Source organism: Lissotriton vulgaris, chromosome 8 (assembly GCF_964263255.1).
Source record: "Lissotriton vulgaris chromosome 8, aLisVul1.2, whole genome shotgun sequence".
In the NCBI taxonomy this organism is placed as follows: Eukaryota; Metazoa; Chordata; class Amphibia; order Caudata; family Salamandridae; genus Lissotriton; species Lissotriton vulgaris.
The window spans coordinates 1,214,827,859-1,214,848,653 of record NC_141696.1 but is presented as its reverse complement, the minus strand read 5'-3'; the positions used below and the strand labels follow the sequence as shown (position 1 = coordinate 1,214,848,653).

The 20,795-nt window shown below is 41.2% G+C and overlaps 1 protein-coding gene across 3 annotated transcripts in view; it reads right to left on the bottom strand.

The window, feature by feature from the left end:
* Positions 1–20,795, bottom strand: part of LOC147698511 (UPF0690 protein C1orf52 homolog B-like) — a 273,572-nt gene that overhangs the window by 234,918 nt on the left and 17,859 nt on the right. For 2 of the 3 annotated variants that reach the window (XM_086935097.1, XM_086935099.1), the window contains exons 2-4: positions 20,658–20,740; positions 13,668–13,778; positions 13,536–13,576 (exon numbers count right to left, since the gene is read on the bottom strand). In XM_086935097.1, the coding sequence (XP_086791223.1) occupies positions 13,536–13,576; positions 13,668–13,778; positions 20,658–20,740 (235 nt within the window). Of the gene's footprint in view, positions 1–13,535; positions 13,577–13,667; positions 13,779–20,657; positions 20,741–20,795 lie in introns of those variants that run through there. The other variant, XM_086935098.1, reaches the window with a different exon arrangement.

Genomic DNA, 20,795 nt, shown 5'->3' with positions numbered 1-20,795 from the left:
GATTGCTTGTTACAGGGTGCTCAGCAGGCTCTCTACCACACATTTTCTTTTCACTTCAGACAAAGGGTCTGAAGGTCCCTCTGCCACATGGCAATACAAAAATTCTGCACATCTGCTGGGTCACCAGTCCATCCTCGGCCCATGAGACATACACAGATTGTACTGGTCAGAGTTAACATATGATGCTCTTCCCTCTGTTAAAGAGTGGGTGACTAGAGCTGCATCTTATAGCTCTATAGTAGACTTGGATTCCAATCGCTGTGCTCAGATTGCAGAACAGCCATGCTTGGCACACTATGAATGAACAGAAATATATTATGAGCGGCTCCTAACAACATAGGCACCATCAGCCTAATTTCTGGCCTGACGGACTTCTTGCCTCTCTAACTGTGATGTACATTTTTATAGCTCTACCCCTTTCTTTGGAGTTTGAACTGTAAACACCAAATATCAGGTGCTTTTATTTGTTTTTAGTGTGCTGGTCTGTGATGAATGCTACTCTGTAACCTGTATGCTATTGGGACGGTGCCAGTTCCTGATCATTCTTCAACTCTTAAATGAATGAAGGAACATCTGAAGTCTTCAGCAGGAGGCCAACAAAGGACCCCTGTTTCCATGATGGTTGAGGCTTCGTCTCAAGGTATTTATTTGCCATTTGCAATTTCCGCCCTCCAGCCACTAGATCAGAGGGTGCGTGTCCTGCTGGCATCAGCTGTGCCATGCCCACCCACTCGAGTAGCTGGCGGCAATCTATTATTGCGGCATGAGACCCACAAGGTAAATATGTTTGCTGCAAATTAGATTAAAAACTATGTTTACTGACATATCACTTATTTAAATACAGAACGTCCTCTAGTGGACGATATTCAAACTGTTAATCTTTTAGAGATGGGAGCATGAAATGAAGTACATCAATGATAACTAACAAGGCATCAACATATTTACGTTTTTTTAAGTAAAGGTTCTGACAAGAGATTTGGGTTGGGTTTTCAAGCAGAGAACCCTTACAAGGTTACAAACCAAACATTTATCTACATCGCTTCTCGAAACGCTGGGTCACGTTCACAATTTCGTGCCTCAGTTTCGTTACTTTGAACAGTGTTCCTCTTATTCCACTGGAACAGTTTAGCTAGCCTGATCGGTAGAGGACACAATCACTATATATTTCAGATTTAACACTTTATTTTGCATTTAATAACAGCATGCGAAGAAAATCACTTATTTTTATCATAAAGCACTGTTTATTTACGTTATATACAAACCTTAGTAAACCCAAGTTTGAATAAATGACTGCGAACCCAGCAGTGGCAAAAGCAATAAGTCTCGTCTATGCGAGAGCTAGTGGCTTTGTCAATGTATTTTAGCCGTGTTGTACAACAGCACTGTTGATGAGCGACATGGCTAAAAATTAGATAAATAAGCACTATTACTCGGCCAGTAGTGCTTTTTTTCTGGTGGGAGGTACGAGGGCGTGCAACAATAACAAAAGGGGGGAGGCAGGAAAGAAAAGCAACAACAACAGGAGGGGAAGGGATTTGATTTGAATTTATAGAGCACAACAATTACCCAAAGGTGTCAAGGCGCTAATCCCGGCCAACCAGTGCTAAAACCCAGCTGAAAATCCATCTAAGAAGCTGTCTATAAAGCAAAAAGCCAGGTTTTTAAAGCTTTCCTAAAAGGCAACAACCATGGGATAGCTCTCATGCTTTGTGAAAGAGAGTTCCAGAGTTTACTTGCAGCAATCGAGAGGCCTCTATCTTCCCATTTCTTCTTTCAAGTCCTGGGCACAGCGAGCAAGTATTGGTGTGCCAAACGCAGGTTCCTATTTGGGGCGTGCCAGTGAAACATAGCTTTAATCCTCGCAGGACTGGGGAGAAAAAGGGCCTTTACACTTAACAAAACGCCTTGAACATAATGCGCTTTCTGGTGAGGAGCCAATGTAGGGGCCATGGCAACCGATTGGCTCCTGGGAATGTCAAGAGTAGTTCCAGCAAGCGTATTTTGTGCCACTTGGAGTTTGTGGTGAGTGCTGATGTTAGAGTCCAGATAGAGCATGTTACAAAAGTCCAATTTGGACATAACCAGGGCTAATGCAACCTGCTTACATGCAGACTGAGGGAAAAACAATTCTGAGCACCCTTATGATCCAGAAGCAAGTTGCCACAGTGCAATTGGTCTGGGCATTGAGTGTGAGGTCCATATCTAAGAACACTCCAAGATTTTTGGCCTTCCCCACTAGGATAGGACAAGTGCCTAAGTTGTCTTACCACCATTTGCTATTCCAGCGCAATGTGAAAGGGCCAAAGAGCAGCACCTTGGTTTTATCCCCATTAAGTTTCAGCCAGTTCTGCCCTATCCAGTCTGCAACTGCTGACATGCATTGAGGTAGGTTTTCTGCCGTAGTGGCTGAGTTCTTGGGAGCTGACCCAATAATCTGCGTGTCATCGGCATATGATAACACTTGCATACCGAAAGCCCGGATTATACCTGCAAATGGTGAAACATAGAGGTTGAAGAGAATAGAGCTCAGTGCTGAGCCCTGCGGCACTCCAGATGGCAGGGAGAAAACCTTTGAGTAGTACTGCTGTACCATCACCCTCTGTGAGAGATTCCTAAGGAAAGGAGATAGAAGGGCTAGAGCTTGATGTGCGATACCCATGTCTTGAAGGCGCTCAATCAACAGTGCGGGCGAGATTGTAGCAAATGCCGCTGATACATCCAGGAGTACCAATGCAATACCATGTTCTTCATCCGCTAGGCGCCTAATACAATCCATGGCTGTGATCAGCGTAGTTTCAGTTCTGTGATGCTTTCTGAAACTGAACTGAGAATTGTCCAGCCATCCCTGCTGTTCTGCAAATTCCTTTTTTGCAGCCCTGAGTGTTGTTATTATTGTGATGCACTGTATTTCAATGTAACATTGATTGCTAGACCTAAGTAATGGTGGACAGACCAAGAAAAGAAGAAAAACAATTGCATATTTCATGGCAGAACCTCTGTTTATATACAGTTAGAATTCCCAAGGTTCTGCATGGTACTAGAACACCCCATTGATATTAATGTTCTGCAGATTCCATCAGGTGGATAATTAGATGTTTCTCAAGGATTTTAGCAGGACACGGGAGCAGCAAGATAGGACAATAATGTTTACAGAGCTTACTGTCTTAGTTAGGTGTATTAGAAGGGGCCTGATCCCTGCCTCCTTCCAATGCCTGGAATACATCCCGGAAAGTATAGCTTTATTCATCAAATTGGAGCGCGGTTGAGCCACGATGCTGGCAGCCGTGTGTAGGATCGCTGGACGACCGGATTCCAGAGGTGACCCCGATTTAGTATTAAAAATGTTTTTTTCGACCATTTTAGGAGTAAGGGATGGAAATGAAGAGATTAAAAAATGCTCTTGGTGCTTATGCTCAGACATCTTGGAGGGTGCTGGTTGAGATTTTCTAGCCAAGGGTTGCTGTGCATGAGGATTAGGGGGTTTATGCACTTCAAAGCCATCATAAATATCAACAATTTTAGATTGACAGAAATTAGCTAGCAGGTTGCCAAAGTTTTGTGAACCTTCGGGCTCTCCAGCAGTCGGAGGGGTGGAGATCCGATGAACCACCCTAAAGAGTTTTTTTGCAGAGATAGCATTTTCAATTTTCTGGGTACAATATGTAGATTTCTCCTCAGTTAGGGCTAATGTATATTCCTTAATTTCTTTCTATAGATCACTATTCTTTTGCTCAGCCATGTTGCTCAGCAACATAGCTAAAAATGAGAACAATATGCACTATGACTCGGCGTGTAGTGCTTTTTTTGGTAGGAAGGTTGGGGGGCACAACAATAACAAGAGGAGGGAGGAAAGACAAGCAACGACAGGAGGGGGAGGGAGGGGAGGCAAGCAACAACAATAGGAGGGGGTGCAAACAACAATGGGAGAGTGAGGGAGGGAAGGTAAGTAACAACAACAGGAGGTTCAAACAACCATGATGAGAGGGCTAGCAACAAAGACGGGAGGGGCAAAGGAGGGCAGGCGAGCAACAATGACTGAAGGGGGAGGGACAGGAGGAAAGCCACAACAATAGAAGATGGGAGAGAAAGCAAGCAACTATTATGGGAGGTCGTGCAAACAATGTTGGGAGGGCAAGCAACAATGACGGGAGGGGGAGTGAGGCAAGCAAAAAAAACTAAAGGGATGGGGCAAACAACAATAACTGAAGGCTGGCAGGTGCAAGCAACAATACAGGAGGGTGTAAGCAATGACGGAATCAAAGGTGGAGAAGCAACAAGAAAAAGAAAATACCTCAATTTGTGTGCGAACAGCAGGAGGACACTGCTAAAGAACGTAATCAGAGCTTGGTCCATGCTACCGGGAAGGGACAAACACACATAGAGAAAATGAAACCAGTGTGCGCTGACTAAGGAGAAGCAAGGAAAATGAGACTTACAATGAAGCCAACAAACAGTAAGCAATGGGCGGGCTTCAATCTCCTTTAAGGTAACAAAATATCTCACAAGCAACAGCACATGTCCTATTTCAGGAGTAACCAATAGACTTTTAAAATACTCTTGTTTTTGGCGTGGCTAACAAAATACCTACATAATTGCCTACAAAGTTAAACCAAAAACAGTGGCGATGTTTTGCAGAGGTACTAAAACAAAGATAAAGGGTAATGGATACATTTGCATTTAGTGATGTGATGTATAAAAAAAAAATACATGTACAGCACTTTTTCCGAAGACTACTGTTTGTATAGGTTGCTGGAAATCAGAGAACTGGGTAGGGGCAGCAGCACCACCAAAATGAGAAAGGCTGGAGTTCAGAAGGTGTGTCTTCTTGTCACACTATTGGTATGTTCAAAGGCTAAGGTCCAATGTCAGACTATGTATTCTATATGTATGTGGATGAGGGTATTGCACTCAAATTTTCAGTCTCCTGACATTAATTCGATATGTGTGCAGCACTAGATTGGTGCCTGCTGAACCCTGAATAATCTATGGATGTGGCCTGGGATCGCTAGATCTCCAGGACTCTAGTGCGCACAACGGTTAGCTATTCATGCAAATGAAACCATTAGTCAAAATTTTTCTTGTTATTGAATCATCACAAGTTTAGTCAATCAAAATGCATTCAAGTCATTTTGCGAGCATTGCATCAAAAGTCAATAGTCAAATAAAAATAATTCATATACAATTATTCAAAACAATTTTAGTACAACACAATTACACTTGTAACCCAATGCATTTCGGGGTCTACACCCATTCGTCAGGGGTCTAGAGAAAAGGAAGAAAGAAAAAGAATAGGAAGCTCTATTAGTTCTGGTGTTTTAAAAGAAATGTACTATGCGAGTTTTGAATGATATCTCAAATGTCTTACCCTGGTAACTGGTTGTTTTTGATGTATATGTGTTGTAAGATAAAAATAGAATCTGTAGGGTCAGAAAACGGAAAGAAATAGCGAGTAAGTCTCATGGTTCGGCTTAAAAAATTATAATGCGATCAAGAACGGTGTTGACAGAAATTACCTGAATTTCTGAGTTGAATGCGTATATCTGTGGATAATTAAAGACATACATGTCAAAAAAATGCTCCTCATAATGCCTGCATAATGCCTGCTTAATGCGTATATCTGTGGATAATTAAAGACATACATGTCAAAAAAATGCTCCTCATAATGCCTGCTTAATGCGTTTTAACTGAAAGCACAAGGCTCACCTGTTGAGTCTTGAACACGTAGCCAGGCGTGTGAATTCTATTGGGGTTTAAGCAAATTGGGAAAGTGCAATAAGTCTATTGCCAAACAGTGTTGTATATATATGAGATAATATTACGGAAAAAATGTGGATTTACCTGCGAGTGTAGGAGTTAACGTTTAGGGGGCTCGCTTACATCGTTTTTTTTCACACTGGAAAAAATGAATAAAATAACATAGGTTTTAGCGAGCTGTTATTCAAAAGAGGGGAAGAAAAATTATGCCCTTAACATGTTGCCGCAATACGCGGGTCAGTTGAGATTAGCTTACCGAGAGTCGATGTAACCGGCTCTGTGTTGGCGTTCTTGCTAAGATGTAATTATCTGCAACGCGACAGCGTGAATAGTCCCTTTTCTATGTTACGAATCACTCTACCATGAAGAGGGACTAAATTCAAAAGATTGCGGCGGCCATGATGGAATGGGGTTTCTTCCGACTTTTAAACCCATTATTGAAATGAGTTACTATTATGAGAGTTACCGATAGCGCGTCTCTTCTGGAAGAAATTGACACAAAATTGGAAAAGTATGGTAAAGAATTACAGGAAACTAAACTGCGTAAATTTAAACGCGATACCATCGATTATAAATTAAATGAGGCCTATACTTGGGCAGAAGTTTACGCAAAGAGACGATTCGCTGGGAAAAAGCGGCAGACAACTTCATCCCAAGAGAGTATGGTATCGGATGGTGACACAAGCACCTCAAGACAACCATTATCGCAAGACCTGGCACGAAAAAAAGACACAGAAAGAACAGTAACGATAGACTTGGCATCCACATCCTCTTTGGATCCTTTTTTAGAGAAGGGCACGAACCTCGGCAAACCACCAGATCAGACAACGCCACAGATTGGCGACAAAAAACGAGAAGAGGACAAGGCAAAAGAAAAGGAGAAAGAGCAAGCAAAGAAACAGGGACTACGGAGTCAGAGCAAAACATAGTTATCAACATTTCCAAATACAAATTATCCAAATTTGAAATCCAGTTACTGAATAAAGGACCCACTTTTGTAAGCACATATCGAACAAATGAATTGGAAACCGAGGTAGCCTTCTTTAAATTCATGAGGATATTGCGATTAAAATATTTCTTTACCATTCTGAATCCTATTGAATCACCAGATAATGTAGCTGAACAATTCAAACCTAAAAGCAATTTTATGGCACCAGTTTCCCATAAAAGTTTGGATTTATTCGAAACATTGGTGAAGGCAGATATGACAAAAATTCAGTACAAAAGCAAATTAAAGAACTTGACACGTGCGGAGCAAAGTGCTCTACGTAATCTAAGTAACAACAAGGAGATTACTATTCAAAAGGCAGACAAAGGGGGAGGCCTTGTCATCATGGACACTGAATTTTACATTAAAAAAGGAAATGAACATGTGCCAGATGCTGAAGTCTACCAGAGACTTCCACAAGATCCGACAAATGAGATATGTCAAAGTCTGGATTTGATCCTGGATAAAGCTGAGGAATTAGGTTGGATTACATTGACAACAAAGAGATACCTCAGACAAATCTACCCAAGGAGACCAAGAATTTATTCTCTGCCAAAGGTGCACAAACAATTACAAAATCCCCCCATCAGGCCTATTGTATCTGGCTGCTCGTCAATTTTCGAAAATTTGGGCATTTTCATTGATGCGCACATGCAAACATTCATGCAAAACTGGCCTACATACCTGGAGGACACATCGCATTTCCTAAGAAGCTTGACCTCAATTAATCTGGAAGAACAAGAAAATTTAACACTTTGTACAATTGATGTTGTATCATTGTATACGTCAATTCCTCATAAAATGGGCCTGGAGGCCATGGAATGGGCACTGTTGAGATCGGACAAACCTATTGAGACAAAATATCTAATCATGCAACTGTTTGAGTTTTGCCTGAACAACAGCTATTTCAGCTGGCAAAACGATTACTACACTCAGTTAAGTGGCACAGCTATGGGTTTCCCGGGAGCCTGTATCTACGCTAATATATTCATGGCCAAACTGGAATTGGAATATATACTGGAGGACAGTACTTGGAATGAAGGCATCTTATACTATAAAAGGTATATAGATGATATTTTCATAAACTGGAAGAAACCAATCGCAGATCTTAAGAGAAACATTGATAGCTTGAATCTAGTGAATCCGAGAGTAAAGTTCACTAGTCAAATAAGCAACACGACAATCCCATTTTTGGATGTAACAGTTGGGTTAAAAGGCAATATCATCGTCACAGAACTATACAAGAAACCCACCGACAAAAACACATCACTGCAATATGGAAGTTTTCATCCGATGGCTTTAAAAGATAACCTTCCGATATCTCAATTCATGAGAATAAAAAGAATTTCATCCGATGAAATACAATGTACAAAAAATTTTGAACACCAAAAACAATGTTACCTTGACAGAGGATATCCAGAAAAACTTATCATTAAGCAAATGGAAAGAGTAAAGATAATACCACGAGGGGAATTACTGCAAAAAAAGATGAAAGTTGCTAACAAGAGGATGGTATTCACATCTAAATATTCGACTGCTTCAAGAGAAATTAAAAGAACTATAAACAAAAGATGGGATATCCTACAAATGGAGAGTGATTTTGGAACACTATATGAGCAAAAGCCATTGTTTGCCTACAAAAGATCACAAAATTTAAAAGAACTTCTGAATAAAATAGAGAAAATGGAACCTATTGTTGAAACTTTCAAAGGCACAACAAAATGTTACAACTGTAAAAACTGTAACAATGTAATTACCGGAAGCACATTGCAACACCCCCGGACAGGAGAGAAGATTATATTGAGACACTCAGCCAACTGTAATGCAGAACATGTTGTATATTCAATCAAGTGCCCTTGCGGGCTATTATATGTTGGTAAAACGGATAGAAGACTGAAAATCCGTTTATCGGAGCACAAAAGCAGAATCCGAAACAAAAATATGACGTTGCCACTTGCAAAGCATTGGGCTGAGATGAATCACACTATAGCGCAAATACGCTTCCAGATAATTGAACAAGTTCCACAGCGATTGGGACAAGACAATGCAAAAACCCTACTGAGAAGGGAGATCTTCTGGATTCGAAGACTTCAGACTGTGGCCCCGGATGGGCTCAATGATAAATTGGACATGATATGTTTTCTATAACCTCTAATATAAATATGGCTGCAAATAAACTAAGTTTCATAACCATGAATCTAGTATAAAATCATGTAAAGCAGTCTAGTAACAATACTCAAACTCATACACATACGTTAATAGCCAAATTCTCAAAGGAGAATCTAACACAGTGTCACATTACAATAGGTTGTAATCATACACATTATATATAAATTTCTTTAAGTTTTGAAAAATGTTATTATTAGCCACGATCATATGTGCTGGCATAAGAATTCCATTTCGACATGTAATTTATTTTTCAAATGTTTTCGTGATGATTGAGATATGAATTTTCTTCATTATTTTCTAATTTCTTTATCTCTTCTAAATCACTGCTTAACTGTCTCTCTATAAATATACACCAGGAACACTGTAAACAAAGGTTGTGTACAATGAACACACTAACGAATTATATTTTCACTTAGTTATGACTTCTTCTTCTTCTGCTTTATTGAAAACTGAATAGCAACAAAGAGATCCGTTCAGAGACGCGCTATCGGTAACTCTCATAATAGTAACTCATTTCAATAATGGGTTTAAAAGTCGGAAGAAACCCCATTCCATCATGGCCGCCGCAATCTTTTGAATTTAGTCCCTCTTCATGGTAGAGTGATTCGTAACATAGAAAAAGGACTATTCACGCTGTCGCGTTGCAGATAATTACATCTTAGCAAGAACGCCAACACAGAGCCGGTTACATCGACTCTCTGTAAGCTAATCTCAACTGACCCGCGTATTGCGGCAACATGTTAAGGGCATAATTTTTCTTCCCCTCTTTTGAATAACAGCTCGCTAAAACCTATGTTATTTTATTCATTTTTTCCAGTGTGAAAAAAAACGATGTAAGCGAGCCCCCTAAACGTTAACTCCTACACTCGCAGGTAAATCCGCATTTTTTCCGTAATATTATCGCATATATATACAACACTGTTTGGCAATAGACTTATTGCACTTCCCCAATTTGCTTAAACCCCAATAGAATTCACAAGCCTGGCTACGTGTTCAAGACTCAACAGGTGAGCCTTGTGCTTTCAGTTAAAACGCATTAAGCAGGCATTATGAGGAGCATTTTTTTGACATGTATGTCTTTAATTATCCACAGATATACGCATTAAGCAGGCATTATGCAGGCATTATGAGGAGCATTTTTTTGACATGTATGTCTTTAATTATCCACAGATATATGCATTCAACTCAGAAATTCAGGTAATTTCTGTCAACACCGTTCTTGATCGCATTATAATTTTTTAAGCCGAACCATGAGACTTACTCGCTATTTCTTTCCGTTTTCTGACCCTACAGATTCTATTTTTATCTTACAACACATATACATCAAAAACAACCAGTTACCAGGGTAAGACATTTGAGATATCATTCAAAACTCGCATAGTACATTTCTTTTAAAACACCAGAACTAATAGAGCTTCCTATTCTTTTTCTTTCTTCCTTTTCTCTAGACCCCTGACGAAGGGGTGTAGACCCCGAAATGCATTGGGTTACAAGTGTAATTGTGTTGTACTAAAATTGTTTTGAATAATTGTATATGAATTATTTTTATTTGACTATTGACTTTTGATGCAATGCTCGCAAAATGACTTGAATGCATTTTGATTGACTAAACTTGTGATGATTCAATAACAAGAAAAATTTTGACTAATGGTTTCATTTGCATAAATAGCTAACCGTTGTGCGCACTAGAGTCCTGGAGATCTAGCGATCCCAGACCACATCCATAGACTATGTATTCTGACAAAATGCTTCTAATTCCTTTAACTTGTAGATTGGTGTTTACTTTTCTTTCTGAGCAAAGTGAGAGTATTTTGTAAAGTGAACTATGTCACAATCTTGTAGAATGTCGGTATAATACACATCAACAATTAAAAATGGTAAATAAACTATACAAATATTTCAAAATATATCAGCAGTTTGGAAAGGAGAAATTAGAACTTTTTTGTAACTCTCACATCTGATGGAAACAAAGAGTGTACTAGAATCAAAACAAATCAAGAACCTTTCCTTGGCAATGCACAAATGCTAAATATTTGCTGAAACATGTTTTTCACACATAATCATTTGTACGCTATATGATATGTATTTGTATTTATATTTTACATTCATAATGCTCAACAGTTACTCAATGGTGTCCTGGCACTACATATCAGGAGAATTATACGGAGACCCAGCAGAAAACAGAGTTAGATTTGGTGAGAAAAGAGACAAGTTTTCAAGTCCTTGTTAAAAGGAAACAGCTTATCCGACAGCCATAAAAACAGAGGAAGAGTCTCCCAAATCTTAGCTGCTAAGATGGAGAAAGTGTGTCTTTTAAAGACAGGAGCGTCTGAATCTAGGTACCATGAGCAGACAGGCATTGGCAGACAGGACATGGAGTGCTTTTAGTGGGAGACCTTATTCTGAAGATACCTGGGACCTATGGCATGAAACCCTAAGTAAAGAGTAAAGAACAGTTACTGGCATGAAGTAAGTCAGAACCTGAGGCTGAGATCAAGAAAAAGTCGATGAGGACTGATAAATCATCAAAGAAACAAACCTCTCCAACAAACAGTGGTATTTAAGTATGCAAAGGGAATAGGTTAAACAAACATGCTGAGATCATAGAATGCAAGAATAAAAATGCCCCTTTCCTTAATCAAGCTGGTAGTAATCTAATGTACTCTGCTTCAGTTGTGACCATAAAAAAGAACAAGAGCGTTATCCTTCAAAGCTGTCATCAAAGACAAAACGGAGAGACTTCCTGTCCTTGCCAATGAGCAACAACAAGTACTGATGCAAGGGAGAAGTCCAGTAAATGAAAATCAAGACAGTTAAAATCTAGTGCTACAATGGCCAGCACTTTAAAAATCAATAAAATAATCTGATTTAATATTTGCCTATTGATTATCTATTATGCCTTCTTTTATTCTGTTAAGGTAGTGAGTGAGAAGGTCACTCAGAAGATGGGGGATTTCTAACAAACAACAGATAACAGTGAACAAAAGTCAACAAACCAGAAAGTAAACTTGCACAAAGTGCCAAATACCAGGTGTAGTACCCTTCGAATCACAAAATAAGTGCACACAACACAGTTTTCACCCTTTAACTAACTGAAGAAGTAGACTCACTTATTTCGGAGTATTAAACCAGAACATGTATTGTAAAACGCTACTACTCATGTATGCATAAACATGTACCTTAACATTTTAATACGAATTGCTATGTTGTTTTCATACTAGTCTGCAGACCATTAAAGTCCTACTATGCCTGCTAAGTTACGCACATTTTAATTCATTGTAGGCATTTTATTTTATGTTGTATAATTGCACAATGTTTTGCACTGTATAGTAAGCGTAGCCTCATTCTGAAGATTGCCACCATGAAGCGGGAACTTCAGAAAATAGTGGGGTTAGAGTCTCTCTGTGACTGCAGTATCAGTTCTTCAAGGTCTTCTAACATTCTTTCTTATGACAAGATCCTGGCATCTGTTCATTAGCTAGTATCAGTTAGTTCTAGTCTCGATCACATGTTCTCACTCCCATTCACTTGTATTGAGAAAACAACTGAATAGCAATGATCACCAAATGTATGGATTTTTAGCATTATATGCTCCAAATGATTTATTTAGGGCAGAAGCTCTGGTCCATTGAAACTGCAATTGCCACACATTATTTTGCTGGAATCTTGATTAATTTGCATTAAACGCAAGATAGACGTTATATAGGGAGCGTTGTGTTTTTCTATTATACCAGCTGGTTTGACAGTGCTCTCCACCTCATGTGTGACAGTATGTTTTCATATTTGGTAAATTGATTATTGTATTATTTGTCACACAAGAGCAAAAGTGTTGGTGAAAATACATTTGGAAACTTTTAGACAGCTCCTGGCTCCAAGATGATGCAAGATATGCAACAGAAATAAAGATACGAGCCTATAATAACACATACCAGAAGGCATGGGAGGGCGTTATGATAAACATTTAAGTACCACAGATGTAAAAATATAGAAAAACTGCTCTTGAAGAGGAGTGGCTCTAAAATAAACCTTGAATCAACAAGTCAGTGAAGACCGAGGAGCAACACAAGTAAATGCTTCCTCGCTGAAATACTGGTAAATACTGGGGGCTGCCTTCCTCTATGAGCAGTAAGGCCAAAAAACACAAACACAATTCAGAAAGGCAGAGGCGGAAAACTACAGAACATAAAAATATTAGGTGGAATTTGATTCTGCAACAGGAATGGAAATGATCCGGATAGAAGCCAATCTCCTTAGCTAAATATCAGGATCCACGTATCTTTCAAGAGTCTGACAGCTCTCACTGAAATCCACGAGGACCTGCGAATATTGGCAACAGAAGAATTTAAAATATTGAAAAAAAACCGATTTATTCTGAGTTTCTGCAAGGAGATTTTGAAAACAAACAATAACATTGTAAGGTAGCAGGCTTTCTTTTGGTGTGCTTTGAAATAAATTATCATCAAAGGCACAGTAGAGAAGTGCACCCGATAATATTTTATATACCTTTAGATAAGGTTTATTTAGTATAAGCACAACGTATCTGAAATTAATAATAAAAAAAGTAACAGTAGTATGGCTGGAAGATATTATTGACAAAAGGTACTGCACATATTGATATACTAACCGTAGGCATTTCATCAAAGGAGCGGATTGAAGCCAGTCTATCTACAAGGAAAGAACACACAGAGTCCATTTATAATGGGTCCATGAATACATGGAAGTCATACAATGAATAGCTAAAGTTCTACCCTCTCACCTGCTGGGTTTCCACGTATATAAGCTGCTTTTTCTTTGAGAACAGAAATGTGTCTTTCTAGTTGTCTGTTTAGTTCTATTTGTGTTTCATATCTTGTTTTCCATTCATTTCCTTAAATGAAAAAGTAGGAAAATGCAAAATTACAATGCCACAAACACATACCATATTTCTCAAATTCAAACTCTACTTCCTTCGAAGGCTGGGAGAAAACACCATCCTGCCCGGGGAGAAATACTGCAAAGTGTCCTCCCTCCCTCCAATATCTGACAGCAAACATTTGCCACTTTTGCTTTCTAAAATAGAGTAGTAATAGGATTACATATACTTTAAATTATTCCAGCTCAAAATGTATCTTGTGCTGTTAAATCGCTATGCAAATACACTTTGACTGACCTCCTTGAGGCACTTTGCTGACCCTTTCTAACAAATTGGGTTTTTGATCAGCAAAAATGTTTGTGGATGACCCTGCAGAGAGGGCCAAGTGCAACACTCTTGAAGACAGCTATAGAAGTTCTGCAGGTATCCTACTGAACTCTTGCAGAACACCAGTGATCACCTGCAGGCACCCCAAGGAGAACCTGTTGCACCTAAGGGAATACCAGCAGGTACCACCAGGACCTCATGCAGGTTGCTGCCATAGCTCCTGCAGAGAGAAATGAAATGAAATGAAATGAAAAATTGCATTTGTATAGCGCATAACCGCCCTGGGGCCTCGCAGCGCTTGAAGATAAAATCGTTTTAGCGCAGGCTCGGGGCAGATCAGAGAGATTTAGCAAACAAATGCGTTTTTAGGGCCTTTCTGAACGAGAGGAGGTTGCTGTTACCCCGGATGGCAAAGGGGAGGGCATTCCAGAGTCTGGTCGCCGAATGAGAAAAAGAGCGGCCACCCCAACGGGCTTTGTTAATTTTAGAGGAGGTGGCCAGCTGCAGGGTACCAGACCGAAGGGGGCGTGTTGGAACATAAGGCATAACCAGAGGGTGCATAATCGCTGGGCCTACACGGTGGAAGGATTTGTGCATGATGCACAGAGCTTTGAACTGCACTCTGGCAGCCATTGGGAGCCAATGAAGGTCCTTCAGAGCCTTCCTCGTCGACTGCCGACGGGACAGATTGAACAATAGGCGGGCCGCACTGTTTTGTGTGACCTGGAGCCTCTGAAGGACCGAAGCCGGTGCTCCCAGGTAGAGAGCGTTCCCATAATCCAGGCGAGAGAGAATGAGGGCCTGGACCATGATCCTCCTCGACTGGAAAGGGAGCAAAGGGAGCACCCGCCGGAGCATCCTCATTAGTCCGAAGCAAGTGGCAGCAGTCTTAGTAGCCTGGACAGAGAAATCAAGGGCAGTGTCAAGCCAGATCCCGAGGCTCTTTATCTGGGACTTGGGCGCAGGAGGAGCGCCAAGACATGGTGGCCAGACGGGTGCAAGAGCAGACCGGGAGGGATTTCCAAGGAGAATGATGTCTGTCTTCTCCCCGTTAAGCTTGAGACGGGAAGCTTGCATCCAACTGGCAACAGCCTCTAGACAGGGGCCTAAGGTGTTGGATGATCCATCTGCGTGGTCTAACGAGACCACTGAGCTCCCGCTGGTAACTAAGTGAGCACAGTTCTTACTGGGACCTTTGACAAACTCTAAAGGCAACATAAAATCTCTAGCCAGGACCTGGATGAACACCTGGAATTAACCCACCTTCTGTAGTTTATAGCACTGTGATTTCTATCCACTGAGGTCCTGGAAGCATCATACTGAGCCTGTGAAAACAAGAAACAAAGATTCTGGAGGTTCCCACCAAGCTCCTGTGAGCTCCACAACAGGTCCTGCTGGGTCCCCACAAAATTCCCCACCATATCCAGGAAGCCCCCAACAAGCATCCAACCCTGATCAAGCACCTGCATTGCGCCAACAAGATTTTGCAGACTAAAGCACAGTCTGTACTCCCTTTGTCACACACCCAGAACTTTTTTCTGCTTTCCTGAACCCCTGATCTTACCTAAACCATAATAGTGCACGTCGGACACGGATGGGTGGTCAACACATTGCTCAAATATGTCACTATTAATTCTAGATACCTTGGGGGTTAAAGAGAGCTGCGCTCTACCAATGTGACTTAAATCACGGTGCCAAAAGATACAACCATAAAAAGTTGAGGGCTGGGGGTGTTTCTCTTCCACCTCAATCAAGGATTGTCACCTTGGAATTAGAACTGATGGGTATTTTCTGAGGCTATGATGTAACAGTTATTGACAATCTGGCCTACCATTTGCAACAAACATATGTCGACAAACTGTCAATATTCCCATCTCCATCGAAGAGGTTAACATGATAGACTTTCAAGACCATACCAGTGACACCGCTCTTTTGTGCCCCAATTATTTCTGGAATTCCATTAATAAGCATCATGTTTTCAAGCCTCATACCCAGTGTAACCTTGACCATTCAATGAGGTGCTTACAACATTAATGTCCACTTATTACTAGGCTGTAGGAGTGAATGTAGTTGAAGGTGATCCCTGATGGTTATGAAATATTTGTACAAACTCTCTGGGATTAACTTCATATATTTCATGACACCATTATGCTTAACAATGATTGGAACACACTAAAAAACGTTAGCACTTCAGAATTAAGTTAATTGCACTTACCAGTTTAGGGAATTTCCAAATGTTTCCATTATTTACACTGACCTACTTCAGACTAGCCAAGTTTTGAATAATTTCCACCGTGTGACTGTATAGGGAACGAGGGGATAGTGCATTGGAGGGGCTGTGGGCATGAAGAGGGGGCTGGGGACATGGAGAGGGGACTGGGGGCATGGAGGGGGGCGGGGATATGGACTCACAGCACTGCCTGGACAATGACACCTTTCTTCTTTCCACACCGAAGCATGAAGAGGTATTCTGGAGCATTCGTCCTCGTGGGGGTTTCATAGGCCTAACTGGACACCTGCAGTGCAGAGTGTGCAGGTATGAGCTGGCGTCCTATCATGTACAGTTGTCTCCAACTCGCCTTATTGTTCACTATATGATAGTCGCTGTTTACTGATTGTCTGTATGATGAACGCCAAAATTGTGTGTCACATGGCAGCACCATGGGAGTTGGCAGGTCTGCTGCTAACAGCCCTTTTTACCATTTACTTAATTTAAGTTAAAGGGGGGGATAAACCATTTCTGTGTTTTTGGACTCCTTTCACAATTTACATGGATCTGAATTAAAATTTTGGGAATCGACTAAGTCATCTAATTTAGGTTATGATATTACCATTTTAAAAGTCTTTTGACCTTTTTAGGTCTCGCCTACGTAGCGCACATGCGCTGCATAGGAGGAGACCTTTAGGAATAGATTCACTTTTTAGCCAAAAACGTGCACGCTTTGCATTGCTTTCAATGGCAATGCGTGCACGTTTTGCGATTCCCTTGCGGGAGCGAGCTTTAAAACCATCTGTTTGTAATTAACTTGCAACCAGATAGTGCCCCTGCTCGCTCCCGCAAGGGAAACACTTTGTGTGCTCTCCCACTGCGTTTTGCCTGCAGGAGCAAGCAGTGCCTCCTTGTTTACAAAGAAAGGGTCAGCTTGCCTGCATTACTGAGTATATTGTATGTGTTTTAATTAATCGCCGAATAAAGTATTAAACATGAACCTGCAGCTTTGTGGCCGAAAAACTGATCCTGGCACCTGAGCATTTTGATGAACTGCTATACCTCTCTACCTCTCCCTCTACCTCTACCTCTCTCTCTCTCTCTCTCTCTCTCTCTCTACCTCTCTCTATCTCTCTACCTCTCTACCTTTCTACACCTCTCTACCTCTTTCTACCTCTCTCTTTACCTCTCCCTCTACTTCTCTCTCAGCCTCTTTACCTCTCTCTACCTCTCCCTCACTACCTCTCTCTCTACCGCTACCTCTCTCTACCTCTTTCTAACTCTCTCTTCACCTCTCTCTCTCTCTCTCTCTACCGCTCTACCTCTCTCTCTACCTCTCCCTCTACCTCTCTACCTCTCCTCTCTACCTTTCTCCTCTCTACCTTTCTCTACCTCTCTCTACCTCTCTCTCTTTACCTCTCTACCTCTCTCTCTCTACCTCTCTCTCTCTACCTCTCTATATACCTTTCTACCTCTCTCTATACCTCTCTCTACCCCTATACCTCTCTCTCTATCCCTCTCTCTATCTACCTCTCTCTACCTCTCTATCTCTCCACCTCTATCTCTAACCTCTCTCTCTAACCTCTCTCTCTCTCTACCTCTCTCTCTACCTCTCTACCTCTCTCTACCCCTCTCTCTATTCTGCTCTCTCTACCTTTCTCTCTCTACCTCTCTCTCTCAACCTCTCTCTCTCTACCTCTTTACCTCTCTCTCTACCGCTCTACCTCCCTCTCTACCTCTCTCTAACCCTACCTCTCTTTACCTCTCTACCTCTCTCTCTACCTCTCTCTCTCTAACTCTCTCTCTACCTCTCTCTCTAACTCTCTCCCTCTACCTCTCTACCTCTACCTCTCTACCTCCCTGTCTCTACCACTCTACCTCTCTATACCATTCTCTACCTCTCTCTCTACCTCTGTCTACCTCTCTACCCCACTCTACCTCTCTCTCTCTACCTCTCTATGCCTCTCTACACCTCTCTACCTCTCTCTAACTCAACCTCTCTCTCTCTACCTCTATCTTTCTACCTCTCTCTCTACCTCTCTCTCTCTCTCTCTGTACCTCTATCTGCCTCTCTCCACCTCTCTCTACCTCTCTCTCTACCTCTCTCTTTACCTCTCTACCTCTCTATCCCTCTCTACCTCTCTCTATCTCTACCTCTCTCTCTACTTCTCTCTCTCTCTACCTATCCCTATCTACCTCTCTCTCTCTACCTCTCTACCTCTCGACACCTCTCTATGTCTACCTCTCTCTCTCTACCTCTCTACCTCACCCAAAGATGGCTGCCGCATCTATGTGGGATGCGGTGGACTAAGTGGCAGCCGGAGCCTGATAGCTTTGCTTGTCCTTTAAAAAAAACAAGCATTGGCATAGCCAATAGGTCTCCCCTTTGGGACCTTATACGTGTTTAGTTATCCAGTACAATATCCTTGGTGCAACAACATCAAGTGTTGCATGGCTCAACACTTATAAGGTCCCAAAGGCAAGACCTATTGCTATGCCAATGTTTGTTAGACTGGAGACTGAGTTGCCAGATTTCAGTCAGGGAAATGGGGAGATGCACCCTCTAATGACCTGCACCTCTGATGCTCTCCCGAAAGTGCCCACAAATGCGTTGTAATAAGCTATCTAGCTACTATCACTATTGTGCCTTTGTCAAGCCAAACGCCTGGAATTTAGGAACGGGACCCCTTATGTATGGCATCATAATTCCTGTCAGTAACTATATAACTTTAGTTGGGTATTTGGCAATGGCCCTGGGTACTGATTGAGAAAGCCCAAGAGGGCGGTCTTAGTGCCTTGCTATGCTGCCAAAGATAGTAACAACACAACTACTAACCATCACACTCCTACAAGTGTGACATTTCTGACTATTTCAGGACTTCAAAGCTATAACAATGGCTTGGGTGGCAGGGAATAGTCATTTTGAATGTATATTGAATTAACAATTAACTGTTGTTGTGGTCATCTCTAAATAAGCCAGACAGTGCCAACTTGTGGCAGGCTGTCACAAGTGCCAGTGTTGACAATGAAGTGCGGGTGCTGAACACCGGAAACCCTCAGCTCACATTAAGCACTGTTCTACATTGGTTACAGAAAGCCTCATCCCACAAAACAATATAGTGATTTCACAATCTTAATAAGTGTTTCATGGTCAACCACATCATAAACCGCTCTGATATACTGGACTATCAAGCTGCATTGCTGTCCATACCTGCAGAGATAAAAAGGCCTTTCACTGTCTCAGCTGTTCTCCCTCATTGGTCCAAAGTTAAAAAATGGAAATGCAGAACGTTACGAAAGTTAACTGATTTAGGCCCTCTTTACAAGTTAGGCAGAATGTTTACAACATGAGATAAATACCATTACTGAGATATTTACAACATATCGTAAATTCCTCATAGTCTGAGATTTTAACTTGCAAAAGACTCCTAATATGCGTAATCGGTATTTAACACACCAAATTCTGCATATTTTGCCTTTTTATGGGCTTTTTCCGCTAATCTATTTCGGCAAGTTTGACCAGCCAGAATCTATCCGGGGAACACTGTGAAGATGAAATGTTTCTGTGAAGATGAGATGTTTATCACACAACAATTCCAATCCCCATGCAACCAATCAATTACACATGGATTGGAATCTAGCCCTGCACTGGTTATGAAGGCCTTAGAGTTGTCTTACCATCTCACTTTTCAGGATATTATCAAGTACAGGAAGACTAAAGTAGTTGATAGTTCAACAGCACCTTAGGGTCTGCATTAGTAGAGCTATAAAATCTTGGGGCGTTATCGACAGATGCATTAATTTTCAAGATATTCTGACCAAGCTTTTGGAAGACTTCCTTAGAAATGCAACTGCACATGCTTTACCTGATAGATGTGATCCCTTGGTATTGGGTGTCCTGTCATTAGCAGAAGTAGGACTAGTAGTGTTAGACATTTGAAGGACAGCTGCAGTTACGGGGATGGTTCAAAGTAGGCAGTGAGACCTTTAGGAACCGATTCACTTTTTTGGCCAAAAACGTTCACGCTTTGCATTGCTTTCAATGGCAATGCGTGCACGTTTGGCAATTCCCTTGCGGGAGCGAGCTTTGAAACCACCCGTTTGTAATTAACTTGCAACCAGATGGTGCCCCTCCACCATCTTATATTTGCTAGTTTTTAATTGAAAGAAATCATGACTTGCATCATAACAATACAACGCTCTGCAGCCTTATCTTTATTTTTCTTTCTACAGTTTTACTGCCTTCTTAGCCAATTGAAGGACCCATTGCTATTCCTGAAGGATGCCAATTCAGTAGTATTTTCATCTCATCAAAGAATGTCACTTTAGTTTATCTATTCACGCATTTGCTGACTTACCTTCATCGTCAACATTGTTCAGTCTTTTTTCTAGGTCGGCAACTGTGTTTTTCATCTCAAAGGTTGATCTCTCCAGCATTTCCCTATCAAATGTAATATTACATTTATAATAACCAGTATACATTAAGACTGTGCATA